Source organism: Neolamprologus brichardi, unplaced genomic scaffold, assembly GCF_056152115.1.
Source record: "Neolamprologus brichardi isolate AB-2024 unplaced genomic scaffold, ASM5615211v1 NODE_ptg000031l+_length_7269946_cov_1, whole genome shotgun sequence".
In the NCBI taxonomy this organism is placed as follows: Eukaryota; Metazoa; Chordata; class Actinopteri; order Cichliformes; family Cichlidae; genus Neolamprologus; species Neolamprologus brichardi.
The window spans coordinates 1,593,136-1,605,248 of NW_028270136.1; the positions used below are offsets into that span (position 1 = coordinate 1,593,136).

Genomic DNA, 12,113 nt, shown 5'->3' on the forward strand with positions numbered 1-12,113 from the left:
GCAGCTGGAAGTTCAAGTCTCCACAAAACATTACTTTGCAATAAATGCAAATGCGCAGGGGGCCCTTGGAGGGCCCTTGGGCCTCCGGCCTCTGGGCCTGCGGCCTCTGGGCCTGCGGCCTCTGGGCTAGCGGCTCGGTTCACTCTGGCACGCCGGTGCCCCCTCTAGCTTCTGCCCGGTGGCTACTGGGTGACCCCTCGTCTGGGGATCCTCAGCCCTTCCCATGAGGGTGGCACGGATGCCCCTCCGGTGGTCCTCCTTGGGCTCTTGCACTCTGGGGCCTCTGGATGTCTGGAGCCTGGATCTCCTCCATGCCTGCTTCCTGCCCTGGGGGACGGGGCTATGGCTCTCTACATCCTCTAGCAGACCATTACATGGGGAAACCATTTGAATACAAGCGCGCCGATCCACACAAGTGTGCACACGGGTGTTCACTGTTCGTAGACTTAAATCACACCTTTCTTGGCTGCTACCTCAAAGCACATTGTGCGCTGTCTGTCCTGCGTGCTGCACAACAACATTCAATATTTAGTATTTACTGCTGTTTGCACTTAGCTAGATTAATGCGATGGTGTTGTGTTTAGTATGTTGCTTTGTTTTGTTTTTTTTTGCTTGTTTTCTATTCTTTTTCTCTCAACAGGTGATCCAGGAGATATCCCACCCCCCCCCCCCCCCTTTCTCACTGTCCCTCTCCCCTTCTGTTTTTCTTTTCCTTCCTCTTTCTTTCTCCCTTTCCTATCCCTCACTCATGTCTGTCCCGTCTGTAACAACTGAAAATAAAATAAAATAAATAATAAAAACAAAGGTCGATCAAATGGACCAATACGGCAATGCCATGATGATCCATTTGGCAAAATAAATCCATTGGGTATCCTTGTTGGTCTTCAGACAACAATTCTGACGGCTAAAGAACCAAATGGGACAGGCAAAAAAAAAAAAAAAAAGGGTCGTTGACCAACAATTGATCGTGTGCCTCAACACATGAGCCAAGGTGTGAAAAAGGGTGTGGGTCATTATCACCAGAGTTTTCAGGTGAAACTATTATGAGACTTTGCCTCACTATATCATGAGACCTACTGAGCTCAACTGACACATGTGAGTGGGTGTTAAGGCCCTGGAAAGGAATCTCAAAACTGGATTGTAGGTGACATCTGTCATAGGCCATTTCCAACTGTTAAATATTTTCTTTGGTGAGAAGGAAATATTTAACAGTTTGCCTTGAACTAAAACATTTACATAAAAAGGCACCTCGTTAAAAGAAGAAGAAAAAATACATAAAATAATAAAAAAGACTTTGAACATGCATACAGCTATTTATTAGTCATTTTACTGTTCAACTTTATCACCATTGTTTCTGTATTTTGCAAATATGGAAATCTCACATTTAAAATGTTAGAAAAAAGATGGTTAAAAAATTTATATTTTGGGTATAGGTATAGGTTAATATGTATTTTATATTTCTCACTAATTTTCTACTATCTCAGTTATTGTGCTGAAGTGTGGGAGAATACATATGAGAGTAATATAAAACCCCTATGCTTGCTACAGTAGAAAATGGTACGAATGGTTCATAATGTTAAATATAGAGAACATACAAATAATCTGTTTATAAAATCGAAATTGTTGAAATTAGAAGATTTAGTGACATTACAGACAATTATTCATGTTCAAGGCAAAAAAATATGCATTACCTCTTAAGTTACAAAGTTTATTTGTCATGTGTTTAGGATGTGGGCACTGTAGAAGGAAATTTTACTTGTACTTGTACAGTACTATGTACTGGAATTTAACAAACACATTTTTCTTGCAGGAAACAGAAAAACATTTACCTAAAAATAAAAATGCAGTGCAAGATAGAAATGTTTCTGTATGAGTTCAAGTTCCTGCAGATTACATATTAAATCAATGAATAAGTTCTCAGTAAGCTTTAAATCATTTTGTAGACCTTCTATTGTTTATCCATATGTTGACAGTTGGCTTTGCTCCAGAGGGTGAATCATGTTACTGCTATAACTCGCCTTGCAGGCTTTTTCCATGTCTTTATTTATTAGATGGTAGTCATTGTTTTGTCCTGTCAAATGGTATGCTACCAGGTAGCTCACATGCAAGCTAAACATCACTGATTAAAGTATGTGCTAATAATAATGCAGTAATTATCTCTGATTATTGACAAACAATCAGAGATTTTTACTGGAAGTGCCAAGGATGTTATAAGCTTGCTGGATGCTCACACTACAAAGTGTAAAATGATACAAATATATTCATTAACACTCATGTTACGGATTCAAATATTGGGGATGGATACAAGAGGAAAACCAAAAATAACCACACTGGTCCGGCCGGGTCAAGTCAAACGATGATTTAATGAACACACGCGTGGGAGATGGACACCATACAGCAGACAGCATCAGATCTCAAAATGGTGGAGCCTTGATCAAACTCTTATAGCCTCTAGTGGCCCCCACCTAATCATAAAAGCCTAAACATTCACATTCTTTCTCACACACAGCGCCTAAGCTACGACCTTGGCTCCCTGTTTATCTGCTCCTGCTGAAATGGGGCAGTATGCTCTGTTCTCTTCTAAGCAGACAAATAAGGCGATGACTTTCTGCAAACAGTATTTCTTATAACTCACAGTATAATGCATCATAAAACAATATCATTCATTCACAATAAATCAGCAGTCTAATGTAATGCAAATCAGTTTACCAAATGTAATAGTTATCACCTTCTTCTAATTCAGGAGCATAATGCAAACTAAAACTACATAATAATTCACAATCTTTAGTTAGGGTCTAACATGGCATAAAATAATATTATAATCTGACACTCATCTAAAGTCATCATCTGCTTAATGTAGTGTATTAAAGGCAATGGACTATGAACTCAGTCTTACACTGTCAATTAGGAAGAAAATAATAAGTGAAGGATTTTTTTTTTGACCAGGTAAACTGCAGAGATGGAAAATGTCGTAGATGCACCAGATATTATTGGGAATGTGTTTGGCATTGGTCAAGGTATTGCCGGGGCACTGCCAACAGATCGTGCATGCACTGTGCAGATAAAGAATGAGTGTTCCACTTATTCTCTTTGTAATCCCTGGTGAGTTGTTAAAAAGTGCTGGACTTCAAATATTGCCCTATTTTTAAAACATGTTCTCATGGAGATGTATTTTCCTGTGTAGTGTGCACACAAAGAGTGGATGCTACGCCATTCCCTTCCCACCTACCATTCAACCGTCTGCTGAAGGGGAGGCTCAGTTTGTCAAGCGTCCATCCAGACTTGAAGGAGCAGTGGGCATCTTCACTTATGATCTTTGCAATAGTTCTTCCAAAGAGGCAACTGCAAAAATTGCCACCATGTTCAAGGTGCCATTAAAACAGAAGCCAAATCAATGTGGATTGTGAGTCTTTGATATTGGCACAGAGTGTAACCAATAGGGATGGGTACCGGTATCCGGTGCCATGATGGCATGACGGCTTTTCTCGGCTTTTTTTTAAAAGCCGAGAAAGACACTGTATTTGATAGCTTGCTGCGAGACCTCACACCGAGCACATCTACTGCGGGTGTGGTGCCTGTTATCGGACCAGGAGTTAGCAACATCCCCCAAAAGAGTAGAGTCCTGGCCCCTAGCCCTGACAGTGTAGCAGAAATGATGACGGATGATGATGGCAGCAGCAGCCGTTCTTCTCTGCGTGAGTAGCTTAATGTTGTTCGTGTGTAATTTACGTTGAGTAGGCTAACCACGTTATTACATTAATGCACGTGTTGCGGAAGTTTTCCACTTAAATAAAGCCTGCAGACGAGCGATGAGCGGTAGCTAACATTCTTTAATCAAAACACACAAAGAACAGACAACCAAGCTTGATGAAGTCCCTGCATGTCCGCGGGACAGACGGTCAGCAGAGTCTCTCTGAGTCTAGCATGGCTCTCAGTTAAATACCTTCTTCAGGAACAAAAGGCAGTACACAGCTGTTTCACACCTTAAGGTTCACACTCCCTTGCTACTTCCCAGAGTCCTCGAAGAGACAAAAGACTGGTCCTCTGAAGTTCCTGTTTCCCCCAACATCCTTACTACACCCCCTACCATTTGTCTTACAGTATGAGTGTCAGACATGTTAAAATCCAGTGGCACCAAGGCATTACAATAACGTGATTAATACCTAAGTGAAAGAAATTCCTATACAATCCCACCCTTTGATTCTTAAATCAAGAATCACATTAAAACCAGAATTTCTTTCCTGATATTCTGTTTATCACATCAACATTATTGTACACTTAAAGTCACTTCACTGTTCTCCCACCACCTTTTGTTCATCTTTAATCTTCCCCACAATCTAAGCTCCCACATGCAAATGGAAACAACAATGATACAGAGGAAAGGTCTTCTCCAGAGTGTCAAAGTACTTTGCATGGCAAAGTGAAACAGCATTAGGTGGACATTCTCAGTCACAGTCATGACTCCTGGTGTCTGTGCCATTTACAGTCATAATTCCAACGCTGATCTTCCTTGCGCTATCACTTTTGGAGCTTGCAACGCTCTCCTCATCCCTTGATTTCTGTTCCAACGCGGCTGTAGATTTAAAGCAGAGCACATCGTACACCTTAGTTGTCTTCCTCAGCGTCAACGACGAAACTCTTTCATTTTATTTTAAGATTTTGCTGTTCAAAATCTCCTCGTGACAATCCTTTGGAAGCCCAGTGGTGCAGCCCACTGTCGTTTGTCAGTTGTCCTGGAGATGGTTCCTGCTCCTCAATGGTCCTCTTGAAGCGTTCTCTCCCAGTCATGGTCTGCATCTGTGCCTCAGTCAATCCTTCCATATCCCTCATGTCACGGTTCCTGCAATTTAAAAATGAAAACTTCCCCTCTTTTGCCCTATGTTAGCTTATCACAATTAGACATGCACAATAAAGTTGTGCATTGTCTCTTAAAAATTCCCAGGGATTCTCCCCTAGAGTAGCTTCACTCCAGGCCCTGTTGTAAGAAAAAACATTAGCCAGTGGTGTGTCCTGCTGTAAATCATGTGATTAGATCATATGATTAGCCCTTTGCTGTGGAAAAAGTGATATAGATGTTAGTGCAGCGCATCTGCATGCACACTTTCTCACAGTGACCTCTGCACTGTAAACAATACAAGGTCATGAATAACACACCCCTGGTAAATTCACAAAGACACAGAAAGTGGCAATTAAAAGGTTAAGTCAGCATGGCCCAAAAGCCCATGCAACCCAGGATGTTGCTGTCATCTTTCTGCTCCTGTAAAAAGAAACATACATACATACATATATCCACCCTTTTGTCACTCTGGGTGGAGGTGCAATCTTGCATAGTCAGTCCCCACAGTCAGTCCCCATTTTTTATTTGCTGACAGTAGAACCTCTCGTGACGGAATAAGTTTCTACTGCCAGCAATGACGTCATTTCACAAAAAGAAAAAAAGAATTTAGACTGGATTACCCTGCCGAATCCTTTTTGACAGGGACTTGTTTTCTGATTGTCCCAAATAAGTGGCTTTCTCCCGAGCCCATTTTAATTTTGGAGAAACTCACTTGCGATTGTTCAACGTGTTGTGTAGCGCTTTCGATTCCGATCTTGCAGGCCTGCTTGAAAAAGAGAAAATTGCCAAACAAAAAATCTCAGTGCACTGTTAAAATCAAAAAATATGAAGGCCTCTTTTTAGAAGTTGTCTAAGTGTACTTTCTTAGAATGATGAAAAAACAAAACTAATTGGCAGGTTCAAAGTGGTACCAAAAGAAAATGCATCAGTAAATCTCCAAAACTTTCATCCACCAGTCACACCTCACACAACAGCAATATTCTATCAGATAATGAGTTTTTGTTTTCCCCATGTACCCATGATAAGACCTCCCTCACACATCAGAAACAAGAAACTCAATAATCTATTAGTCTCCACTCATCTGACCCCCCTGCAGCATTCTGTTCACCCCTGCTATGATTCAATCATCCTTCCCCTAAAATAATACTAGTTCACTAGTCTATGTATCACTTCTTAACCCACTAAGTGAACCGGACAAGATGATGGTAACAGAAACGCATGCTTAAAATGCTATTTGGTCTTCATGAGCTTCATTGCATGTGTGTTTGTGTTAGTAGGATTGATGCATTTTTCTGTTTGTGTAATTTTTGTGTACCTCTCCTCTTTGCGGTGCTCCAGACACTTTTCAATTCTCCACGCAAGGCAGTCGTTTTTCTTCCCAGTTTTCTAAACCCAAATTTCATTACCACACTAAACAAAAAAAACCAAAAAAAAACTTCCTACATGTCCTTCCCTGCTCCTTCCACTGTGGTCTCATCTCATCTCTCCCCCTTGCAGCAGTCCAGTGAAAGTCAGTTGTCTTTCAGCTTTGTCCTGTGTTTTCCACGGTCTCATTTTGCCATTTTGCTCCAAAAGTGGCAAATGTCCAACTCAGGCAGTCTTTTCAAAAGTGCGCGTCTATCCATCCAGTCATGATGATGCCATTTTGCTACAGCTGCTACAGCTCACCCATCTGCAGCAGTCCCCTCAAAATCGATGATCTCGGTGGTAACTGAAACACACGGCTCTGTGACTCCTCCATTTCCTTCGCTTCAACAGTTGGTAGGACAAAGGTACCTTTTCCCTCAGGGGTGATCAGCCCGTCCACGGAACCGTGAAAGAAATTCCTATACAACAGACATGAGATACTGCTCTATGAGGAGGTGGCCAATGTCCCACTTTTCAAGATGAAAACTCTGATTCTGATAGGTGCTCAAGGTGTGGGGAGGCGGAGACTAAAGAATAAGCTTATACTGAGGGATCCACAGCTCTTTGGGACCATAATTCCATGTATGAAGTCTGATATATTCCATTGCCTTATTGCTTCTTATTGCTAAAGTAGCTAGAATTGTTTTTTGTTACATTGAGTGTGGTAGGCCCACAAACCCCTATGCAGGAAGTTGATTTCGGCTCTCTGATTAAAAAAAGATCTTGATCCCTGATCCTCTGATCAGTCCCCTCTGCATCATCTGAGTCTCAGCCAGTAGATGGTGCAGAGGGGACTCGCTCAACCTGACTGCCTTCATGTCCAGATGTCTTCCCTGCTTCCCCTAATAGGAAAAAAGCTGACTAGCTTTGCAGGTCAAACCTTTTTGATTACACCTGTTGTGGCACTTGTTATCCTGGGATGGTTTCAGAGGCCTGTACAACAGGCCCCAAGGGAAGATATTACTGGGAAAGGCTAGAGCAACCTATTAGAGCTAATATAGATTAACACTCACCTTTAATGTTTCTCAAAGGGTTGAAAAAGGAATGGCCACAGTTTAGACTTTAATAGTAGAAGATTTTATTAAAACAACTTTTCAGAGTGGGGTCTGCTACCAAATGTGGCAGACAAACTGACTAAAATGTCCACCATCCATCTAAAAATTTTTACATTTTGGGTTGGAGAGCTGAAGACCCCAATGAAAAAAACACCGAGGGAACAGTTTACCCTGCCCGGGATAGGGTTACCGGGGCCCCGCCCTGGAGCCAGGCCCGGGGAGGGTGCCCGAGGGCGAGCGTCTGGTGGCCGGGCCTTAGTCCATGGGGCCCGGCCGGGCACAGCCCGAAGAGGCGACATGGGCCCATCCTCCCGCAGGCCCACCACCCGCAGGAGGCGCCATAGGGGTCGGGTGCATTGTGTGCCGGGTTTGCTTAGGCTGCTGCCCCCGCGACCCGGCCCCGGATAAAGCGGATGAAGATGGATGGATGGATGGGTTGGAGAGCTATGTTAGCTGGCTTGAGCTAATAAACTGATCATAGTAACTTCCTTGTATTTGCGCAGACACCTCCAGAAAACCCAAAAAGGGAGAGCGAGAGAGTCGGATGTTTGCTTTCACTACCCGCAGCAAAATGGAAACAGACATCAAGAACGGGCGCTATCTAGAACATGGAGAGTATGAGGGCAACCTGTACGGCTTGAAGATCGACTCCATACATGAGGTGGTGGAGGCAGGGCGGGTCTGCATACTGGACGCCAACCCTCAGGTGTGCACATACATACTCTTGCTCAAGACTTTTCTGTTTTAGCAGTAATCATAAGCAGCAGCATCTTTACTGTTGTTGTGTGAAAATTAAGGGCTACTTTGACAGAATCCTGTATACATTACACACATGCTTCTAATAGTTTCTATTGCCAGTTTATTAAAGTGAAATGCTCTAACTTACGTTGTGCTAGTGGAGTCATAGACTGGGTGCTTTCTGTTGAGATGCTGAATCAATGTCGTTGTGCTATTGTGGTAAGCTGATTCAGTTTTACCATGAACACACTGTACAGCATTTTTATTTTTCCTTTGTTTGAAATGGTCCCAAACTTTAGATAGTTTTCATCTTTTTCTGTGACTTTGCTTTTCGCTTCTTCTTCATCTTCTCTGCTTTTCTGATCCGACCATCAAGTCAAGACCGCTCCGTCCACATAAAACATGGTGATCACTAACCAGTACATGGCCTTAAAGTAGAAAAATTTGGACTTGATATTGCACATAAGTATTGTGCATAATATTGCATACAAGGGAGACTGGGCGAAGGTTAACACAGTGTATTGGATGTGTGTGTGTGTGTGTGTCATCTGAAGAGACCATGTTGTAGAATCTGACAGCAGTTGGAAGGAAAGACCTGTGAAATCTCTCTGTCCCACATCGTGGGTGCTGCAGCCACTGAAGGAGCTGCTCAGTGCTGTCAGAGTCTCCTGCATGGGGTGGGAGAGAGACTTTGATCTCCTGCATCCATTTGGGTCCACAAAATAAAACCCTCCACATTCCTCACATCCCATGACAACTTCTCTACTTTATCTTAAATCTGTTTGACACAGTCAGTCCCATTCAGTCAGCATAGAGTCATGTGCCTCACTCAAGGGCATCTTATTAAAAGCACTGATAGAGAAAAAGTCTTTCACTGTCGTCAGTCGGTAACTTGTGGTGGATTAGCCCAGTGGGTCAAAAAGTTTAGAGCCTGCAAGAGACTCTTTCAGTCTATTCAATTCAATTCAATTTTATTTATATAGCGCCAAATCACAACAAAAGTCGCCTCAAGGCGCTTCATAATGTACTTGTGTTGATTTTGCTTGCGTGTCTTAATTTTAGTCTCTCAAAGTTCTGCGGACCTCTGAGTTCTTGCCCTACATCGTGTTCCTTCAAGCTCCAGAGTTCGAGGTGCTCAAGGCCATAAATCAGTCAGCTGCAGAGGCAGGGGTCGTCACCAAGACGCTGATGGTAGGAATTGCTCACAGTACAACCATATGCACATAAAGAAGATGAATAACTCAGGAAGCAGCAAATAATGAGAAATCAGTCAAAGCAGAAGTCCTGTGATTAACAGCCCTGCTATCTGTTTTCCTTCACAGGATGAAGAGCTGCAGAGGACGTGCGATGAGAGTGCTAAAATCCAGACAGCTTATGGTCACTACTTTGACCTCAGCATTGTCAACGACAACCTCGACGAGACATACCGCACCGTCAAAGCAGCGCTGGAAACGGTTTCCAAAAACCCCCAGTGGGTCCCGGTCACCTGGGTGTTCTAGAAAGAGACATGTGCTGGACTGAGGAGGGAGGGAACAAGAAAGGAAGCAGGCACTGAAAATATTCCACTGAGTATAAATGATGGGTAATAACTTCACAGGATAACTTCTCACATTTCCATAATTTAAACAGGATATATTTTCAGTGCTGCAAAGAAAGCGTGGAATTGAAGAAGGAAAGAGATGAACGAGGAGGTGGAAAAAAACCCTTCATTTCAAAAAGTGTGCATATGCATGTGTGTTCCTGTTTACATAGAGACTTCAGAGCAAAGACTTGTGCCATTACTGATGATTATCATCAGACATTGTCATTGTTTACATTTTTTGCATTTAATCAGTGCCATCTCAGTGCAACTCGGTGCCATTAGGAACAAGCAAGCTCCATCTTTCACTTTTGTAAGTGTACAGTTTCTCATCATGAAATCAAAAATAGTATCCCACTGCCTTCTACAGTAAATGTGGATGTTTTGCATAAAGGTTAAGTTGTATAAGGTTTCCTATCAATCCCCTCACACCCATGGGCAAAGCTTTTTTTAGGTTAAGTCTGGTGAGGCCGTCATAATCTTTAAAAAATGTCTCTTGTTCTGGAGTTGGTTGAAAAGTGAAAGGACATCTCTTTCAGGCTTTTAAAAAGATTTGATTTAAACTTTTATTGGTTACAGACACTAATCACTGAGCAATAGCATCTAAATGGTACATGACCATCAGTGGCAATAATTGATTAAATTTGTTTGAAAAGTCAAAGTTAACATCACATCCAGACCAGAGGTCTCAAACTCCAGTCCTCGAGGGCCGGTGTCCTGAAACCTTTCCATGTATACCTGTTGCAACACAACTGAATACAATTAGTAGGTCATTAGCAAGAGTACATCACTCGAGTATAGAACTTGACTGCATGCAACCCCTAACCCTACTAAATTTGAGTAATGTAAGTGTTTGGAAAAATGTACTTCTAAAAGTACTTTTATTGCACCATGTTCATTCACTCATGAGCTGCTGTAACGTGAATCAAATGGCTGAATAGCCACCTCAGTCCTCAAGGACTAGAGTTTGAGACCTGATCTCGATCAAAACCTAGCATGAAACCTCTCAGTCAGGTTTAAACAGAAAGAAACATTTTTTCTAGATTCACCTATCATAAAAAACCAGCTCGTCACATTTGATTGATTGAATCTTTATTTTGAACATGTTAAAAAAGTACAACAACATAGAATTAAAAGAGACAAATAAACAAAGCAAAACAAAAAGAAAACGAGCAACCACAACTACAAATATCTTTTATGTTCAAAAAGGAGCAGGAAGAAGCATGAGCTTATTTAATCCCACCCCTTTTCCACTATCTACTAATTTATAGACTACCGAAATACCTCCTTGCAATCACATTATGTGTCATGTGTATTTTTTTTTTTTTAATTATTATTCTTTTTTTTTCTTTTTTTTTTAAATTTATTTTATTTTATTTTATTTATTTATTTTTTTTAATATATATACATATATGTTTCTATCTATCCATACATACGTATTTACACATACGCACATATACACATTTTCAATAACCCCATTAACACCTCAAAGGATACACAACCTACAAATATATATATACCCATACCAACATACCCGTGCACCCGCACACACATGAAAATATTAGACAAGAACACCCTATCAAATCTCTACCTCCTCCCTGTACCCTGTAAAAACCATTTCCTTAAACCGCTTTTTAAACTGTGCCATGCTCAGACATTGCTTTATATCTTTACTTAGTCTGTTCCACAGTTTCACTCCACACACAGAGATGCAAAAACTTTTTAATGTTGTACGGATACGAGGATGTTTTAAATTTAATTCCCCCCTCAAATTGTATCCCCGTTCCCTTTTAGAAAACATTTTTAGAATATTGTCAGGAAGCAGGTTATTTATTGCTTTATATATACATTTCACTATAATCTCATTTTAACTTTGTTTCAGTGTGCCGCACAGTCGCTTCTTTAACAGTTTTTCAATAAGTAGCATACTGGGTGGGTCACATGGATTAAACTATGATTTAGAGAACAAAAAAGAATCAACGAATATCCTCTTCATCCTATGGAGCAGGTGCTGAAAAAAATAGGACAAAGAAATAAATGAGAAATCTGGAGCTCTGCATTCAGTGAACTGTTAACTGTTTCTCTTAAATCATGATTTACTCATAATGCTGGCCTCCTCTCATGGTTCTCTTACTAAACCTGAACCCTCTTTAATTCAATTTAATTCTTTAAATCAACATGTCTTGAAGTTCTCCAGAGGCCTGATAATGAACTAATCATTTGATTCAGGTGTGTTGACCCAGGGTGTTATCTAAACCCCTACAGGCCTGATTTAAAACATAACCATTTACTTGATGATTTTCTATTTGATTTCTGTAAAGGTTTCTCATCATATTCCAAATTTAATAATTGTTCGCAGACACTTAAAATTGATGTAAGAATTCAGTCAACCCACTCAGTAACATTTTGACAGCTAATTTTGAGTTTCAGTCTTTTAACTACAACACCATTTAGTTGTAGATGTATTTTAAGCTTCTAACCTCTTTTAATTTTAGTG

At 41.1% G+C, this 12,113-nt stretch overlaps 1 protein-coding gene across 1 annotated transcript; it reads left to right on the top strand.

Moving 5' to 3' along the window:
• Positions 1 to 2,959: 2,959 nt before the first annotated feature.
• On the top strand, positions 2,960 to 10,932 carry LOC148094669 (protein PALS2-like). Its single transcript, XM_087837396.1, has 4 exons — positions 2,960 to 3,017; positions 7,803 to 8,005; positions 9,100 to 9,228; positions 9,360 to 10,932. The coding sequence occupies exons 1-4, from the start codon at positions 2,960 to 2,962 to the stop codon at positions 9,534 to 9,536; spliced, it is 567 nt and encodes a 188-aa protein (XP_087693522.1). The 3' UTR covers positions 9,537 to 10,932.
• The last annotated feature ends 1,181 nt before the right edge of the window (positions 10,933 to 12,113 follow it).

Bases quoted from the DNA above. Each gene is read 5' to 3' on its own strand.
- LOC148094669 (XM_087837396.1), top strand. From the start codon at position 2,960: ATGGAAAATGTCGTAGATGCACCAGATATTATTGGGAATGTGTTTGGC. The intron at 8,006-9,099 runs GTGTGCACATAC...TCTTAATTTTAG, and splicing joins TACTGGACGCCAACCCTCAG to TCTCTCAAAGTTCTGCGGAC. The intron at 9,229-9,359 runs GTAGGAATTGCT...TTTCCTTCACAG, and splicing joins TCGTCACCAAGACGCTGATG to GATGAAGAGCTGCAGAGGAC.